The sequence below is a fragment of the Pogoniulus pusillus genome, chromosome 35, assembly GCF_015220805.1.
Source record: "Pogoniulus pusillus isolate bPogPus1 chromosome 35, bPogPus1.pri, whole genome shotgun sequence".
In the NCBI taxonomy this organism is placed as follows: domain Eukaryota; kingdom Metazoa; phylum Chordata; class Aves; order Piciformes; family Lybiidae; genus Pogoniulus; species Pogoniulus pusillus.
Window position 1 is genome coordinate 2,924,511 of NC_087298.1, and position 19,321 is coordinate 2,943,831.

A 19,321-nucleotide genomic window follows, 5' to 3' on the forward strand; every position below is an offset into this window, starting at 1 on the left:
CAGCCAATCCTGGCTGGGGCACTTAGTGCCATGGTCTGGTTGGTTGGCCAGGGCTGGGTGCTAGGTTGTGCTGGCTGAGCTTGGAGCTCTCTTCCAACCTGAGCTCTCTTCCAACCTGGTTGATTCTACATACAGGTTGGACTGGCTGAGCTTGAAGGTCTCTTCCAACCTGCCTGATTCTGTGACCTCTGAGTAGCTCTTCTTGGCAGAACAGTTAACAGCAGAAAACTAAGCAACCCATACCCCTGCAAGGGAGTTCTCATCTTGATTTTCCTAATAGGGAGAGCAATGATTTGCAGACTAAGAAATCACAAGAGCCTTCAAAGCAAGATGGCACTAAAGCCAAGGCAGGACCATAGCCCATTCTGCTCCAGCTCCTGGGCAAAGCATTAATTAATTTGGATTTAATGGAGGACAAAAGCTATAAACAAATGGGAAGCCAAATTGTAAGTGGGAAGGAAAGGGAATGATTCTTTTCTTGAGTCCAACAGAACCACAGCATGAAGTGTGGTCACCTAATTGAGGAGAGCTGCTGTGGCACTGTCACAGTGAATAAAGCTCTGTCAATAGAGCTGACACTCAGTTGTCACTCTCTATAGTGCTGGGGGAAAGAATGGCTCCAAGCCACCATAAAAGCTGCTGTTAGTTCCTAGCTTACATTTCAGGCCTTCCAGATTTTCCCTTCCTGGCCACATTGTCAAAACCCATGGCCAGACCAAAGCATTGGGGAGGTCCAGCAACATCCCCACTCTCCCCATGCTCCTGGGGGACCTGCTCAGGGCACAGCTCCAAGGTCCTGGGCACAGCCCTTCTCCTGTGGGCACAGCCACTTAGAATCATAGAACTGTTTTGGTTGGAAAAGGCCTATAAGATCATCAAGATCATTTTTGTGGTGCCATGGACAGAGGCATTGAGTGCAGGCTCAGTAGGTTTGCTGCCCACACCAAGCTGTGTGGTGCAGCAGCCAGGATGGAGGGCAGGGATGCCAGCCAGAGGGACCTGGACAGGCTGCAGAGGTGGGCACAAGCCAAGCTCAGGAGGGTCAACAAGACCAAGGGCAAGGTCCTGCAGCTGGGTCGAGGCAATCCCCAGAACAAATCCAGGCTGGGCAGAGAGTGGCTGGAGAGCAGCCCTGAGGAGAGGGACTTGGGGGAGCTGCTGGAGGAGAAGCTCAGCAGGAGCCAGCAGTGTGCACTTGCAGCCCAGAAAGCCAAGCAGAGCCTGGGCTGCAGCAGCAGCAGTGTGGCCAGCAGGGCCAGGGAGGGGATTCTCCCCCTCTGCTGAGACCCCACCTGGAGTGCTGCATCCAGCTCTGGAGCCCCTGGGACAAGAGGGCTGTGGAGATGCTGGAGAGTGTCCAGAGCAGGGCCAGGAGGATGCTGAGAGGCTGCAGCAGCTCTGCTGTGAGCACAGACTGAAAGAGTTGGGGCTGTGCAGGCTGGAGCAGAGGAGGCTCCCAGGTCACCTTCTTGTGGCCTTCCTGTATCTGAAGGAGGCTCCAAAAAAGCTGGGGAGGAACTTTTGAGGGTGTGAGGGAGTGTCAGGAGTGGGGGGAATGGGGCAAAGCTGGAGGTGGGGAGAGTGAGGCTGGAGGTGAGGAGGAAGTTGTTGAGCAGGAGAGTGGTGAGAGGCTGGACTGGGTTGCCCAGGGAGGTGTTTGAGGCCCCATGGCTGGAGGTGTTTGAGGCCAGGCTGGCTGAGGCTGTGTGCAGCCTGCTCTAGGGTAGGGTGTCCCTGGGCATGGCAGGGGGCTTGGAACTGGCTGCTCCTTGTGGTCCCTTCCAACCCTCACTGATTCTGTGATTCTAACTCCAACTGCCAGCCTAAAAGCACTACCCCTGAGGACAGGCAGAGCAGAAAGCAGGAGCAAAGCAGCAGGAGATGTGTGAAAAAGCTCTTCCAAGTACTGGCACCCAGGACGTGCCCAGCAAACAGAAGCTGTGCCTCCAGGCAAAGAGCCACCCCCACACAAACAGCACCACAGTGCTCTGGCCCCAGTTTGGGCACAGCTGCTCCTGTGCAGTGCTGGAATGAGCTGCTCTGACCATAAATCATGGAACCATTCTGGTTGGAAAAGACCTTCCAGGCTGAACAAGCACATTTAGCACATCTGGCCCCTGGCTTCAGCATGCACTTGGAAAGAAGGAAGGATGGCAGCACGTTGTGGTGCCAGCACATAGTTTAGGGCCATTTCAGAGTGTCAGTGCTGCTGCTGGTCCTGGCTGGTGTCAGGACAGTCACACTTGACCCAGTGCCACACTTGATCAGTAGCATCCTGGCCTGGACCAGCAGAACTGGGGCTGGGATTGTTCCACTCTGCTCAGCACTGCCAAGGTCACATCTCAAATACTGGCTTCAGTTTTGGGACCCTCACCAACGAGGTGCTGGAGCAGGTCAAGAGAAGGGCTACAAAGCTGGGAAGAGTCACTGCTGCCAGGCCAGCAAGACAAGGGAGGTTCTTGTGCCCCTGTGCTCAGCACTGCTCAGGACACCCCTTGAGTGCTGTGTCCAGTTCTGGGCTCCTGAATTGCAGAGAGATGTTGAGGTGCTGGAAGGTGTTTGGAGAAGGGCAGCAAGGCTGGGGAGGGGCCTGGAGCAGAGCCCTGTGAGGAGAGGCTGAGGGAGCTGGGGGTGTGCAGCCTGCAGCAGAGGAGGCTCAGGGCAGAGCTGATTGCTGCCTGCAGCTGCCTGCAGGGAGGCTGTAGCCAGGTGGGGTTGGGCTCTGCTGCCAGGCACCCAGCAACAGAAGAAGGGGACACAGCCTCAAGCTGTGCCAGGACAGGTTGAGTCTGGATGTTGTTAGGAAGTTGTTGTCAGAGAGAGTGATTGGCATTGGAATGGGCTGCCCAGGGAGGTGGTGGAGTCTGTGTGGCTGGAGGTGTTGAAGCCAAGCCTGGCTGGGACACTTAGTGCCATGGACTGGTTGGTTGGGCAGGGCTGGGTGTTAGGTTGTGCTGGCTGAGCTTGGAGCTCTCTTCCAATCTGTGCTGATCCTATGATGTGCCTGCAGCATCCTTACTGCATCCATGTAGAGAGATCAATGTGCCCAGAGAAAGGCATGAGACTGGTGAGAAGTCTTGAACACAAATCCTGTGAGGAGCAGCTGAGGTAGCTGGGGGTGTTCAGCCTGGAGAAAAGGAGGCTGAGGAAGACCTCATTGCTCTCTATAACTCCCTTAAGGGAGATTGGAGCCAGTTGGGTGTTGGTCTATTCCCCCAGGTAGCAAGGAACAGGACAAGAGGAAATGGGCTCAAGTTGCACCCAAGGAGGTTTAGGTTGGGCATGAGGAACAATTTCTTCCCCCAAAGGCTTGTGGAGCTCTGGAATAGGCTGCCCAGGGCAGTGGTGGGAGGGATTTAAGACAGAAGCTTAGGGACATCGTTTAGCACCAGCTTTGGCAGCACTAATAGCTGGACTTGATGATCTCAAAGGTCTCTTCCAACCTAAACAGTTCTGTGATCCTTTGCCTAACAGTAGACCTCAGTTTCCCTATTAATAAAGGAAGAGGAATGAAGCTGCCCTGCCTAGAAAAGCATCTCAACATCAACCTGAAGGCTCCACAATTGCTTCTCCCCACCACTATTTTCAAAGCTGTTTTCACTTAGCTCAGACCTTTCAGCATCTCAGAAAAGCAGGCCAAGGAAACCAGTCAGCCCCAGAAGTCTTCTTGGATGCTGCATGAGGCAAATGCCCTCTGGTTTAGTCAGGATATGTGTGTCAGCTACTCTAGAACATGGAGAGCTTAGAGGGAATCTTTACTGTCCAATCAAAGAGGAAAAGCAAAGCATGGTTGGGTCCTTGCTGGAGCTGCTCACAGCTTGCAGTGAAGAGCAATGTTCAGTTCTAAAGCCAAGTTAATATGTGCTGGGCTGAGTTTTCCTGCAAGTGATCTCTGTAGCTCATCAAAATGATCCTCCAGTGGGTTTTAGCAGCAGAGCAAGAGAGGTTTGTGCTGCAGCTGTGGTGGGAAGTAAATAAGCTGTAAATGACTCATAGAAGGGAACAGTTTTCCCCACTGTGGAGGCTTTGGGCACTGTAGCACCTGGTGGGGGGTGTTTATTAGACTGGATTAAGACAATTGCTTTGATGTCAGCACTAAAGGAAGCTGGCCCAGATCTTTTGCTTAACCAAGCTGAGAGCTTCTGCAGTAACTTCAGTCTGCCTGCTCAGAAATGAGCTGCCTTCAGGTTTGGGCTCCCCAGTGCAAAAGGGACAGGGATTTGCTGGAGAGAGTCCAGCAGAGGGCTGGGAGGATGAGGAGGGGACAGGAGCACTGGCTGAGGAGGAGAGGCTAAGGGACCTGGGGCTGCTTAGTGTGGAGAAGTCTGAGAGGGGATTGAATCAATGTCTATAACTCTCTGAGGGCTGGGGGGACAGGCTCTGCTCACTGCTCCCTGGGATAGGACAAGCAGCAATGGATGGAAGCTGCAGCACAGGAGGTTCCAGCTCAACACAAGGGGCAACTTCTTGCCTGGAAGGGTCCCAGAGCCCTGGCACAGGCTGCCCAGAGAGGTTGTGGAGTCTCCTTCTCTGGAGGCTCTCAAGGCCTGTCTGGATGTGTTCCTGTGTGCCCTGAGCTGGATTGTGTGGTGCTGCTCTGGCAGGGGCTTGGACTGGATGAGCTCTTTGGGTGCTTTCCAATGCCTGACATCCTGTGAGCCTGTGAACAAAACCAGCAGGTGCTGGCTGGACCCTCTCTGGTCCTGGTAGATATGAACACACAGTCAGGCTCTGCTCCAGCTTTGCATCCCAGTAAGAGGGACAGGGATCTACTTGGGAGGGCTACAAGGATGCTGAAAGGGCACTGCCTGTTGAGGAGAGGCAGAGAGCCCTGGGGCTGCTTAGTCTGGAGAGGAGAAGGCTGAGAGGGGATCTGAGCAATGTCTATAAGTAGGTGAGGGCTGGGGGTCAGGAAGGAAGGGACAGGGACAGCCTCTGCTCAGCTGTGCCCTGGGATAGGACAAGAGGCAATGGATGGAAGCTGCAGCACAGGAGGTTCCAGCTCAACATGAAGATGAACTTCTTGCCTGGAAGGGTCCCAGAGCACTGGAACAGGCTGCCCAGAGAGGTTGTGGAGTCTCCTCTGGAGCCTTTCCAGCCCTGTCTGGATGTGTTCCTGTGTGCCCTGGGCTTGATTCTCTGCTCCTGCTCTGGCAGGTGGGGTGGACTCGATGAGCTGTGGAGGTCTCTTCCAACTCCTGACATCCTGTGATCCCTCTGGGAATGGCTGGCTATCCAAACCATGCTCCAGCTCTGCATCCCTCTGGGAATGGCTGGCTATCCAAACCATGCTCCAGCTCTGCATCCCTCTGGGAATGGCTGGCTATCCAAACCATGCTCCAGCTCTGCATCCCTCTGGGAATGGCTGGCTATCCAAACCATGCTCCAGCTCTGCATCCCTCTGGGAATGGCTGGCTATCCAAACCATGCTCCAGCTCTGCTTCCCTCTGGGAATGGCTGGCTATCCAAACCATGCTCCAGCTCTGCATCCCTCTGGGAATGGCTGGCTATCCAAACCGTGCTCCAGCCCTGCATCCCTCTGGGAATGGCTGGCTATCCAAACCGTGCTCCAGCTCTGCATCCCTCTGGGAATGGCTGGCTATCCAAACCATGCTCCAGCTCTGCATCCCTCTGGGAATGGCTGGCTATCCAAACCGTGCTCCAGCTCTGCATCCCTCTGGGAATGGCTGGCTATCCAAACCATGCTCCAGCTCTGCATCCCTCTGGGAATGGCTGGCTATCCAAACCATGCTCCAGCCCTGCATCCCTCTGGGAATGGCTGGCTATCCAAACCATGCTCCAGCCCTGCATCCCTCTGGGAATGGCTGGCTATCCAAACCATGCTCCAGCTCTGCATCTCTCTGGGAATGGCTGGCTATCCAAACCATGCTCCAGCTCTGCATCCCTCTGGGAATGGCTGGCTATCCAAACCATGCTCCAGCTCTGCATCCCTCTGGGAATGGCTGGCTATCCAAACCATGCTCCAGCTCTGCATCCCTCTGGGAATGGCTGGCTATCCAAACCATGCTCCAGCTCTGCATCTCTCTGGGAATGGCTGGCTATCCAAACCATGCTCCAGCCCTGCATCCCTCTGGGAATGGCTGGCTATCCAAACCATGCTCCAGCTCTGCATCCCTCTGGGAATGGCTGGCTATCCAAACCATGCTCCAGCTCTGCATCCCTCTGGGAATGGCTGGCTATCCAAACCATGCTCCAGCTCTGCATCCCTCTGGGAATGGCTGGCTATCCAAACCATGCTCCAGCTCTGCATCCCTCTGGGAATGGTTGGCTATCCAAACCGTGCTCCAGCTCTGCATCCCTCTGGGAATGGCTGGCTATCCAAACCGTGCTCCAGCTCTGCATCCCTCTGGGAATGGTTGGCTATCCAAACCATGCTCCAGCTCTGCATCCCTCTGGGAATGGCTGGCTATTCCATTCCTGTGTTGCCAGTGCTGCATAAATGTGCCCTCAGTACAGGGGGAAACTGCTGCAAGAGGCCCATGCTTCTGTTCTGTCTGATAGCATGAGCTCCAGAAGCCTTTCTAGAACAGCCAAAAAAGCTGGAGCAGGGAACTGCTGAAACTACAACAGGAGTACAAAAAGCTTCTTAGTACAGCTGGAGAGTGAGTGCAATGCAAATCAGCTTAGGGGTGTTAGAAAATCAAGTCTGTGGATGGGAAAAGGCAGTGTGAAGGCTGAGAGAGCCATGGAATGGTTTGGGTTGGAAGGGAACTTTGAAGCTCATCCAGTCCAACTCCACCTGCAGCCAGCAGGGACCTCTGCATCCAGAGCAGGTTGCTCAGAGCCCCACACAACCTCATCTGGAATGGTTCCAGGGATGGGGCAGCTCCCACCTCTCTGGGCAGCCTGGGCCAGGCTCTCACCACCTTCAGTGTCAAACATTTCCTCCTCCTTTCCAGTGTGAATCTCCCTCTTTTAGTTTCAAACCATCACTTCTGTCCTGTCATAACAGGTCCTGCTTAAAAGTCTGTCCCCAGCTTTGTGATCAGCCCTTTTAAAGCCCACCAGAAGGTCTCCCTGGAGCCTTCTCCAGGCTGAACAAGCCCAACTCTCTCAGCCTGGCCTCACAGCAGAGCCCTTCCAGCCCTGCTAGCATTGCTGTAGCCTCCTCTGGCCCCACTCCAAGAGAAGCAACTGTTTAGAATGGAGATGCTGAAATTCAAGGCTCTGCTGTCCTTGGGGCTTTCCCATTGCTGTTTTAGGAGCTAGAATTTCAACCAGGAAATGCTGATGAATTTCCAAGCTAGGTAATGAATCCTCCTTGTCCAGGGCTGTGGGACAATGTGGGATAACGACCAAAGCAAACTGCTTGGGTGGAAGGAAGAAAGCAGCCAGGGAGGAGAGTTCCAGACAGTTCAGTACCTGTAGAAATCCCTTGTGGCAGCCCCAGGCAGTGAGCTGTAATAAGCTGTTTGCATAAAGGGAAGAGCAAAAGCTGCTGGTGCTGCTCTGCTGTGACTCTGGAGGATTTTGCTAGCACTGGGTATTGCATCCAGCTCTGGGCTCCCCAGCTCCAGGGACAGGCAGCTGCTGGAGAGAGGCCAGCAAAGGCCATGAAGGTGCTGAGGGGCCTGGAGCAGCTCTGTGAGGAGCAGAAGAGCAGCCCCAGAGAGGATCTGAGCAATGCTCAGCAAGAGATAAATCAACCAGACCATGGCACTAAGTGCCCCAGCCAGCCTTGGCTTCAACACCTCCAGCCACAGCCACTCCATCACCTCCCTGGGCAGCCCATTCCAATGCCAATCACTCTTGCTGGAAAGAACTCCCTCCTAACAGCCAGCCTGAGCCTGCCCTGGCACAACTTGAGGCTGTGTCCCCTTCTTCTGTTGCTGGGTGCCTGAGATAAGAGCCCAACCCCACCTGGCTACAGCCTCCCTGCAGGCAGCTGCAGGCAGCAATGAGCTCTGCCCTGAGCCTCCTCTGCTGCAGGCTGCACCCCCCCAGCTCCCTCAGCCTCTCCTCACAGGGCTCTGCTCCAGGCCCCTCCCCAGCCTTGCTGCCCTTCTCCAAACACCTTCCAGCACCTCAACATCTCTCTTGAATGGAGAAGGGCACAACTGGACACAGCACTCAAGGTGTGTCCTGAGCAGTGCTGAGTACAGGTGCAGAAGGACTGCCCTGGTGCTGCTGGCCACATTGCTGTGTCAGGGCAGGTTCAGGCTGGATATTGGGAGGAAGTTGTTGTCAGAGAGAGTGATTGGCATTGGAATGGGCTGCCCAAGGAGGTGGTGGAGTGGCTGTGGCTGGAGGTGTTGAAGCCAATCCTGGCTGGGTCATTTTGTACCATGGTCTGGTTGGTTGGCCAGGGCTGGGTGCTAGGTTGGGCTGGCTGAGCTTGGAGCTTTCTTCCAACCTGCCTGATTCTCTGATATTCAAGGTGAGGCTCAACAGGGCTCTGGTCAACCTGATCTAGTTGAGGATGCCCCTGCTGTCTGCAGAGGAGGTTGGATTAGATGACCTTTTTTAGGTTCCTTCCAACTCAGACCATTCTGTGATGCTGTGATTTTGCTCTCCTCTTTGGGTTTCCAGTCTTCAGGCCTGGACAGTAATTTTCAGCCTCCTCAACTTGCTGTCTAATTAATATATTGTTCATTCTCTTTCCCAGATGATCAATGAAGATATTTACATAAGACTTGTGTGGTAGTGGTGATCCCTCTGGTGCTCTTCTAGAGGGGTTTCAGCTCCAGTTTGATGTTTGGCCTCTGGTTTGTTTGGATTTCATTCCAGTTTGTAGTTAGCCTTCCATCTAGGCTGGCTTAAATGGACTTCAAAGCCAAATTCAGTGAGCCAGGTGTTTTAGTAAGACCCCAAATTACACCTGTGTCAAGCATGTGGAGGAACTTGTTGTTTGTAATGCTACAAGGAAGAGTGCAGTCAGCCAGCTGCCAACTCAGGAGCTCATTTGGAGTCATAGAATCAGTCAGGGTTGGAAGGGAGCACAAGGAGCAGCCAGTTCCAACCCCCTGCCATGCCCAGGGACACCCTACCCTAGAGCAGGCTGCACACAGCCTCAGCCAGCCTGGCCTCAAACACCTCCAGCCATGGGGCCTCAACCCCCTCCCTGGGCAACCCATTCCAGCCTCTCACCACTCTCCTGCTCAACAACTTCCTCCTCACCTCCAGCCTCACTCTCCCCACCTCCAGCTTTGCTCCATTCCCCCTACTCCTGACACTCCCTCACAGCCTCCAAAGTCCCTCCCCAGCTTTTTTCTAGCCTCCTTCAGATGCTGGCAAGCCACAAGAAGGTCACCTGGGAGCCTGCTCTGCTCCAGCCTGCACAGCCCCAACTCTTTCAGTCTGTGCTCACAGCAGAGCTGCTGCAGCCCTCTCAGCACCCTCCTGGCCCTGCTCTGGACACTCTCCAGCATCTCCACAGCCCTCTTGTCCCAGGGGCTCCAGAGCTGGATGCAGGACTCCAGGTGGGGTCTCAGCAGAGCAGAGGGGGAGAATCCCCTCCCTGGCCCTGCTGGCCACACTTCTGCTGCTGCAGCCCAGGCTCTGCTTGGCTTTCTGGGCTGCAAGTGCACACTGCTGGCTCCAGTTGAGCTTCTCCACCAGCAGCACCCCCAAGTCCCTCTCCTCAGGGCTGCTCTGCAGCCACTCCCTGCCCAGCCTGGATTTGTGCTTGGCATTGCCTCGACCCAGCTGCAGGTCCTTGCCCTTGGTCTTGTTGAACCTCATGAGGTTGGCTTGTGCCCATTTGCTTCAGATCATCCTTGTGGCATTTTGCAGGATGGAGCTGGAATCTGCCTGCTTCTGATGAAAGGAGAATGAGGTGGATTGGAAACTGGCTGAAGAACAGAGCTCAGATGGTGGTGGTCAGTGGCACGGAGTCTAGATTGAGCTCCTGAACAAGTGGTGTTGCCCAGGGGCCTCTGCATTAGCTGTTGTGAGTGAATCTGTTCTGCTAGGGCAGTCCAATCCTTTTCAGTGTGTTCCTCAGCCACCTGGAGGAAGGGACAGAGTGGGCATCTAGTCACAGTGATTAGATGTTGTGTCATAGTGCTCAGATGTTGTGCTGAGGGATTTGGTTTAGGCAAGGATTTGTCAGTGTGAAACCAATGATTGGTCTCGAGGAGCTTGAAGGTCTTTTCCAACCTAAGATATTCTGTGACCTTCAACAAGTTTGCTGATGGCAGGGAGCAGGGAGAGGTGGCTGCCACCTTGTCAGGCTGTGCTGCCCTCCAGTATGCCCTGGACAAGTTGGAGAGTTGGGCAGTGGTGAACCTCATGGAGTTCAGCAAGGGTAGAGTCCTGCTCCTGGGGAGGAAGAAGCCCTGCAGCAGCACAGGTGAGGGCTGACCTGCTGGGCAGCAGCTCTGTGGTAGAAGACCTGGGAGTCCTGGTGGACAAGAAGCTCACCATGAGCCAGCAATTGCCCCAGGAATGCCAATGGTGCTCTGGAATGCCTTAAGAAGATTGTGGTGAGCAGGTGGAGGGAGGTTCTCCTCCCCCTCTACTCTGCACTGGTGAGGTCACATCTGGAGCACTGTGCCCAGTTCTGGGCTCCCCAGTTCAAGGGTAGGGTACAGCAGAGGGCTCTGAAGAGGCACTAAAACATCTCTCTCCTGAAGGATGGCAGAGGGACTTGAGGCTGATTAGCTTGGAGAAGAGTGAGGTGGGATCTTCTCAATGGGATGGATGTCAGGGGGTTGGGGACAACCTTTTTTCAGTGGTACTCAACTACAGGACAAGGGACAACAGACACAAACTGGAAGCCAGGAGGTTCCATCTAAACAACAGGAGAAGCTTCTTTGTTGTGAAGGTGGAGGGGCTGGAGAGAGTGCAGAGGAGAGAAATGAAGCTGGAGAAGGGCCTAGAGAGAAAATCTTATGAGGAGTGACTGAGGTGAGGGAGCTGGGAGGAGGAGGCTGAGGGGAGACCTCATTGCTGTCTACAACTACCTGAAAGGACATTGTGGAGAGGCTGCTGCTGGTCTCCTCTCACAGGTAGTTGGAGACAGAGCAAGGGGGAATGGCCTCAAGCTGAGGCTGGGGAGGTTTAGAGTGGACAGTAGGAGGAGAGTGGTCAGGGACTGGAATGAGCTGCCCAGGGAGGTGATGGAGTCGCCCACCCTGGCTGTGTTTCAGGCTCGTTTGGATGTGGTGCTTAGAGATACAGTTTAAGGTGAGTCCTGTAGAGAAGGGTTCTAGGTTGGACTTGGTGATCCTGAGGGGCTTTGCCAGCCTGCATGGTTCTGTGATTCTGTGCTGGAACCTTGGAGCACAGCCCAGAGAGGTTGTGGAGTCTCCTTCTCTGGAGAGATTCCAAACCCACTGGGACCTTGTGATCCTGAGCAAGCTGCTGTGGGTGCCTCTGCTTCAGCCACTCTGTGCACCTGCTCTGGGTGAACCTGCTCTGCTAGGTGGGTTGGACTGGACACAGTCTCAAGTTGTGCCAGGGCAGGTTCAGGCTGGATGTTAGGAGGAAGTTGTTGGCAGAGAGAGTGATTGGCATTGGAATGGGCTGCCCAGGGAGGTGGTGGAGTCTGTGTGGCTGGAGGTGTTGAAGCCAAGCCTGGCTGGGGCACTTAGTGCCATGGTCTGGTTGGTTGGGCAGGGCTGGGTGCTAGGCTGGGCTGGCTGAGCTTGGAGCTCTCTTCCAACCTTGGTGATTCTATGGTCTCCAGAGGTCCCTTCCAAGCCCTGTGATTCTGTGGCTCAGGCTGTGTGAACTCTGGTTTCCAGCACTGCTGCAGCATGGCTTTCACTGCAGATGGACTTGGAGGGGGTGACAGTTGCCTTGTGAAACCTCAGGGAATTTGGTTGTCTTTCATGCATATAAAAATGAATCCATTTGGGGAGGTTGATTTGGGGGTTGTGGGGTTGGTTTGTTTTTTTTTTCCAGTGTTTCCCAAATTCTTTTACTGTAGGAAGCTATAAACTCAGAGGTGAGTGGCACAGGAATGGAAACTTCATGGTGGTGTCCCTGCATAGGTCACACAGCCTGAGCTCCCCCAGGGCAGAGCTGCTCCATAGGAAGCTTGCTGTGGATTTAATTTGGACAGTGATGTGGTAGCTGTCTGGGGACATTCTGTCCCCTGCTGTGCCACAGCTGACACACAGCAGCTGGCCCTGCTTGGCTCACTCTGTGCCATGAGACAGAGAGCTCCTTCCCATGGGCTGAATCCTGATCTTATTGATGGAGATGGAAGAGCAGTGTGGGTGTGGAGCATCCTTTTGCTTCTCAGTGTTCCCAAAGTAGCTGGGCACGAGGGACCTCCTCTGGCTTGTGGAGATCTGTGGTCTTTCTTGGAGCTGGAGGAAGGATCTTGGTCTCCAGAAGGAGACAGATGGGTCAAGAAAGTGTAGTGAGTGAGTGAAGAAGGAAATCATGGAGGAAGTGCTACAGCCTCCCATGCTTGTCTGGTCTCCTCCACCTGGGCCAAAGGGGTGCAGCAAAAGAATCAGGACTGAGCAAAAGAACCATGACTTTTTAGTCTGGAGAAGTCTGAGAGGGGATTGAATCAATGACTATACATCTCTGAGGGCTGGGGGTCAGGAGTGGGGGACAGGCTCTGCTCACTGCTCCCTGGGATAGGACAAGCAGCAATGGATGGAAGCTGCAGCACAGGAGGTTCCAGCTCAACACAAGGGGGAACTTCTTGCCTGGAAGGGTCCCAGAGCCCTGGCACAGGCTGCCCAGAGAGGTTGTGGAGTCTCCTTCTCTGGAGCCTCTCAAGGCCTGTCTGGATGTGTTCCTGTGTGCTCTGAGCTGGATTGTGTGGTCCTGCTCTGGCAGGGGGTTGGACTGGATGATCTCTTTGTGTCCCTTCCAACCCCTGACGCCTGTGAGCCACGCCTTGCTCCAGGGACTCGGCGTAACTGGGTGATGCAGCGGGACAAGACTTGGTGGCACCTGGGACAGATGCCTGCTGCCTGCCCCGGGGGCTGGTTTCCGAGCGGAGATGTGGGGAACGTGAGGCTGAACCTTGCTGTTTTTCCTTTTCCAGAGGAGGTGATGCTGGCGGAGGAAGACAAGAACGCAGAAGAGAAGTCTCCTCTGGACGGTAGGTGCTTTGGCCGCGCAGCTCTCCTGCAGTGCCGCGCCCGAGGCTCGCCCGCCGGGCGCTGCCGCAGCCTCCCGTGCTCACCCGGAGGGTGCGAGGAACACGCTCTGCATGCTCTCGGCACAGCCAGTCCGGGGTCTTTGCGAGGTTGCAGGCGGCTGATGAGCAGTGATGTGACACAGCACTCCGGGATGGGGATCTGCCCTTGGGGTCGGGCGCTCCCTGCGGGACCGCGGCGTGAGGGGCGCAGCCGCCAGCCTCTGCCCGGCGCGGGCGGCTGTGCCCCCTGGCAGCTGTCGGAGGGGGTAGGCTGCGGAGCGGATGGCAGAGGAGAAGCGCATTGACCGAGAGAAGGCAGGGCTCCAAACCGAGGCTTCCAAAGGCATTTGACAACGAGGCTAAGCCCCCTGTTACTTGTGAGCAGTAAGACATGACAGGGTGTGGTGATGCTACCTTCCGACGTGTGCAGGACGGCAGGAGGCGCCGAGCGGCGAGGCCATGGGGACTGCTCTCCCTGTGCCTCCAGGCCCGCGGCAGCGCTTAGGATGCGGCAGCCAGTCGAAGTTCAGTTAAAGACTCTTCCCTCTCCCTTTTCTGACCATCTTTCGTCCTCCCATGTCTCCTCCTTTCCCCTCCCCTCCCTTTCCCTCCTCTTTGTTTTTCTCCTCCCATTCACTGTCAGGGAGGGCCGCCTCGGAAGGGCCGATCCAGCACGGCACGGCGCCGGCAGAGACTAGCAGCGGCAGCAGCTACAACAGTGAGTGGACTGCACATCACCAGGGGCTTAGCTGGGACAGGGTCTCTCCCTGCAGCCCCCCGTGCCCGGGTCACCGCTGATGCTCCCCGGGTGGCTCCAGCGCCCTGCTCCGAGCCATGCGGCTCCTTGGGACATCAGGCAGGCAGCTGCTAGCCCAGCTTGGGCAGCGTGGTGACCTGTGCTCGAGGAGGGCTCTGGGATGGAAGAGTTGGGGTTGAAGAAGGTCAGGGCTGAGGTGTGCTTGGCAAATCTTGGTGCGTGGGTACGAGTGCGTGGGGGTGCGTGCGCCGGGGAAGGCTGCCCCAGCACCTGGGTGCAGCCAGGGCTGTCAGAGTGCAGCTGAAATGAGCAGCTGGTTGGAAAGACCTCGAAAGATCATCCCAGCCCAACCATCAACCCAACACCACCACGGCCATTAAACCATGCCCACACGTTCCTGGAACATCGCCAGGGATGGTGACTCCACCACCTCCTTGGGCAACCGATTCCAATGCCTGACCAAGTTGAGTGGTCTAAGCAGACTAGAGGTGGGTGCAGGCTGTGGAGTACAGGCCCAGGTGTAGTCCAAGGCTCCCTCGATGTTAGTAAGCTAAAGAAACTCATCAGTGTCCCCAGTCTTGAAGCCAGCTGGTATGGAGCAGCCTACATCTCTGGTGGTAAACTGCTTTAGCTTCCAAAACAGAGGAGGTTGCATCTAAGGGGCCTCCTGAGATGGCACAAGCTAACTGTTAAACGTGTGCAGGAGTGTTTTGGGTGAGGAGATAAAGAAGAAGATGCTCAACTCATGTCAGAGTGTGTCATTAAACTTCACTCCCTGGGCTGGTTATGTTCCAGTGCTGGAGATGGCCCTGGACATGCTGGAAGTGTACTGGGATCGATGCAGTCTGAAGGACTCAAAAGTTAGGACTGAAGATCGAACTACTTTCTGGGTGGGGAAGAAAAGAGCAAAAGTGATTATCTGCAAAAGCAAAGCAAAATGGATGCAGAGCAGAGGTGGAGAGCATCTCCTCCTCTCCAAGCCTTCCCAAACCTGGGGGATGTTCTGGGTGTTTCCTGGAGGTGACGAAGGCAGTGACGCTCTCCTCGGCTGCGGAGGAGGGAGCGCATCCGTTCCGCTGTCGTGGCAGGGAAACTTGTGCAGGGTGAGGCAGGGAGATGTCAGTAGAGCGAAGGGATCCTCTGGTAGGAGCCCACCCCCAGGGCAAGTCGCTGCAGAGTGAGTGGGTTTGCTGTGTGTGCCTACTGAACAGTCTGTATCACCACACCGTGGGGTGTCTTACTGCTGAGAGCAAACGGTGCTTAGTTACTGTGTGTCTTGAAGCTGTGACAAAACTGTTCTCAACCTACCTATTTTCTTCTGCTAGTTCTCGAGGGTTGGCAGGTAGGTGGTGATGGGAGCAGCCCCCTCACTGTTCTCACCTTACCCCTCGTGCATGGGGCCAGCAGTGCAGACCTCTCCAAGCCTTAAGCTGCAGTTCTGTCTCCCTGTTGAGTACAGAGTCATAGAGCTGCCCAGACTGGCAAAGACCTTTAAGATCGTTGAGTCAGATCATTAACCCCACACTGACAATTCCTCTACTTAAACCATATCCCTAATGTCTACATGACTCTTTAACCTTTCCATGGGTGGGGACTCCCTGGGCAGCCTCTTCCAATGCTTGAGAACCCTTTCATGGAAAGAAATTCTTCCTGATGTCCAACCTAAACCTCTCTTGGTGCAACTGGAGGTCGTTTCCTCTTGTTCTATCACTTGGTACTTCATTGAACAGACCAACCCCCACCCTGGCTCCAACCTCCTTTCAGGGAGTTGCAGAGTCAGAAGGTTTTTCCTCAGCCTCCTTTACTCCAGGCTGAACAACTTCAGGTACCTCAGCTGCTTCTCCAAGGAGCTGTTCTCTAGGCCCATCATGAGCTTTGCTGCCCTTCTTTGGACAGCCTCCAGCGCCTCAATGTCCTTTATGGAGTGAGGGGCCCAAAACTGTACCCAGTATTTGAGGTGTGGCCTCATAGGTGCTGATCACAGGAGGGGATGATCACTCCTGTTGTTCACACCATTGCTGATCCATTGGCATTCTTGGCCTCCTGGGCACACAGGCTTAATTTTCAGCTAATTATCAGACCCCACCCCCAGGTCCCTGTCTGCTGAGCAGCTTTCCAGCTACTTCTGTAGTGTTTGTGGGATTGTTGTGGCCAAAGTGCAGGACCCTGGCATCTGGCTTTATTAAAATGCATACAACTGGTCTTGGCCCATCAATGCAGTCTGGCTAGATCCCTCTGCAGTGCCTCCCAGCCTCCAGCAGATCAACACTGCCACCCAACTTGGTAGCATCTGCAAGTTTGCTACGGATGTCCTCGGCCTCCTCGTCCAGGCCATCGATAAAGATGTTAAACAGCACTGGCCCGAGTACAACCTCATAGATTCATAGAATGGTTTGGATTGCAAGGGACCCTAAAGATCAGCTAGTTCTTACTCCCATGCCATGGGCAGGGACACCTGCCACTAGTCCAGCCTGGCCTTGATCGCCTCCAGGAAGGAGGTGTCCACAACCTCCCTGGGCAACCTGTTCCAGTGTCTCACCACCCTCACTGGAAAGAATTTCTTTCCAATCTCCAGCCTAAATCTCTCCTTCTCAAGCTTCAATCCAGTCTCTCTCCTCCTATCACTCCAAGCCCTTGTCCAAAGTCCCTCCCCAGCCCTCCTATAGTCCCCTTCAGGTACTGGAAAGCTGCTCTAAGGTCTCCCTGGAGCTTTCTCTTCTCTAGGCAGGACACCCTCAACTCTCTGAGCCTTATAGGAGAGATGCTCCAACCCTCAACAGCGTAGCAATGTTTGCCCTCCCCACCAAAGCTGCTGCTGGCCACAAGGATGTGTTTGCAAAGAGCTAAGACCTCTCCCCCGAGGGCAGGAGGTGTGCAGGGGGTGCTGCTAAGCCTCTCTGCAGTGATTTGTGGCACTTGCTTTCGCCGTGGCGTTTCTGCTCCCTAGGGCATCTCTCCCCACCGCAGCACCGTGGATGCTGCCTCCTTAATGGTGCTCACTGTAAGCAGCATTAATGTTTTTAATGGATAGAAGCACTCAACTCGGAACCCACTGGGGCTCAGGCAGACTCCATGACCCTGCCCAGCCTTTCTGCTGTGCTAAAGAGGCCCAGCGGCTGCGGGGACTCCCCCACCCTCCTGCGTCTGCTGAGGTGAAGTGTTTAAGCTTGCAGCCCTGCTCCTGGCAAACCTTCCCCCTCTGGAAGGTCGAGGAGATAAACAAAGCTGGCATCAAAGCACGCAGAGGCCCTGCAAGGTTGTCTGATTTGCTCCAGCTTACCCTGGCGTGAGAGCTTTAAGCTGGCAGTGGGAAGGAAATGCTGGGTGGGGGAGAGAGAATCCCCTCTGAGTGCTCACGGGGCCTTTTCCCTTTCATTTGCACACAGTGTTGAAAAGAGCTGCAATAAAGAAGAGCAAAAACGACCTGATTCATGCTGAAGAAGGTGAGGACCATTTCACAGACATTTGCTCCGTTGGTGAGTACTGGCTTTGCCTTCCCCCCCCCCCCCGAGGTTCAGAGCTCCACCTAAGCCTGTTCATGTCGCCTTGCCTCCGAGAGGCTCCTTTGCTCCAGAAGCTGCTGTTTCAAGAAGGAAAACGATCGCTGCTCTGGCAGCAGCACTCAGCTTCCCCAGGCAAATGGCTTTGTGGCTTCACCCTCTTCCCTCCCCCCCAAGGCTGTCCTGCTCAGCTGCTGCTGCTGCTGCTGCATGCTGCTGCAACCCTTAGAGAGAGCTGTGCTGGGCATGCACTGGTTCTGCTTGGAATGTGCTCCTTTATGCTAATGAAACCTAAGGACGTGGAATGATCCTGCTAAGCCTCATCTGCTGTGGGATGGAGAGGAAGTGGACACTTAGGGTGTCTGCCACTGATGCCCAGGCTGTGCCATGTAGAGGGCTAAATGCTGGGGAGTGGCCTTGATTCTCTGTCTTGCTTTAGAAGAAGGTCTTGAAGCAGTTCTCCATGTTTTTGAAGCCAGATCTAGAGGTGCACAGCAGTGTGCATGCAGTAGGCCACCTATCTCCAGTGTGGACTGGGGGTATCCACACACATTGATGGTGTGGGCTTGGTGTCTTTAGCCCTGGAGAGTAAGACCCTGTCAGGCTACAGAGGTGCTGCAAAGTTCCATAGCTAACAGAGCTCATCCCTCCTGAGATGCTGCCAAGTGGAGAGGCAGGAGAGAACTTGGGCTTGGTATCTTCAGCCCTGGAGAGTAAGACCCTGTCAGGCTACAGAGGTGCTGCAGAGTTCCACAGCTAACAGAGCTCATCCCTCCTGAGATGCTGCCAAGTGGAGAGGCAGGAGAGAACTTGGGCTTGGTATCTTCAGCCCTGGAGAGTAAGACCCTGTCAGGCTACAGAGGTGCTGCAGAGTTCCACAGCTAACAGAGCTCATCCCTCCTGAGATGCTGCCAAGTGGAGAGGCAGGAGAGAGCTCAGCTCCACCACAGCAGGCAGGCTCTGAGCACGCAGCACCTCTTTGGACATCAGCAAACAGACCTTTTAGCCGTGGGCTTTTCTTTGCTGCCTGAGGGGAGACATCATCCTGACTGCTTTGGAGTGAGCTGGTTTGCTTCTTCCTCTGCCCATTGTCTGCCTCTCTGTTTGGTTTTGCTGCTGAGGCAGCAGATGTTCTCATCATCTTCCAAAGAACCGTCTTGCCACCCCAGATCCCAGCAAATCCTGGATGCCTAAGAGGAGCAGCACAAACAGTACCTCTGAGAGCACATGTCCATGCTCAGCTGCAAGCACGAGTGCCTCAGATGCTCTTTGGAAAGCTGGCATTCACGTTTGAAGAGTTCACAGCTGCTGGGTGTGGTTTTTCCCTCCCTCCTCCTCCCCTTTAAATGAAGACCTGGTTGCAGGAAATGAATGCTGCTCAGCATGTTAACCGGTACCATCACCCACTGCTGCACTGCCACAACCAGTATCACAGTATCCCAATATCATCAAGGTTGGAAGAGACCTCACAGCTCATCAAGTCCAACCCTTTAGCACAGAGCTCAAGGCCAGACCATGGCACCAAGTGCCACGTCCAGTCCTGCCTTGAACAGCTCCAGGGACGGCGACTCCACCACCTCCCCGGGCAGCCCATTCCAGTGTCCAATGACTCTCTCAGGGAAGAACTTTCTCCTCACCTCCAGCCTAAATTTCCCCTGGCACAGCCTGAGGCTGTGTCCTCTTGTTCTGGTGCTGGCCACCTGAGAGAAGAGAGCAACCTCCTCCTGGCCACAACCTCCCCTCAGGTAGTTGTAGACAGCAATGAGGTCACCCCTGAGCCTCCTCTTCTCCAGGCTAACCAATCCCAGCTCCCTCAGCCTCTCCTCGTAGGGCTGTGCTCAAGGCCTCTCCCCAGCCTCGTTGCCCTTCTCTGGACATGCTCAAGCATCTCAATGTCCCTCCTAAACTGGGGGGCCCAGAACTGAACACAGCACTCAAGGTGTGGTCTAACCAGTGCAGAGTACAGGGGCAGAATGACCTCCCTGCTCCTGCTGA

At 54.9% G+C, this 19,321-nt stretch overlaps 1 protein-coding gene across 16 annotated transcripts in view; it reads left to right on the forward strand.

The window, feature by feature from the left end:
- The window catches only part of CACNA1B (calcium voltage-gated channel subunit alpha1 B), a 482,132-nt gene that overhangs the window by 238,384 nt on the left and 224,427 nt on the right, over positions 1-19,321 (forward strand). For 9 of the 16 annotated variants that reach the window (XM_064171600.1, XM_064171605.1, XM_064171604.1 and 6 more), the window contains 3 exons: positions 12,974-13,030; positions 13,713-13,787; positions 17,213-17,302. In XM_064171600.1, coding sequence (XP_064027670.1) covers positions 12,974-13,030; positions 13,713-13,787; positions 17,213-17,302 — 222 coding nt within the window. The remainder of the gene's footprint in view (positions 1-12,973; positions 13,031-13,712; positions 13,788-17,212; positions 17,303-19,321) is intronic. The other 7 variants (XM_064171606.1, XM_064171611.1, XM_064171617.1 and 4 more) reach the window with 3 other exon arrangements.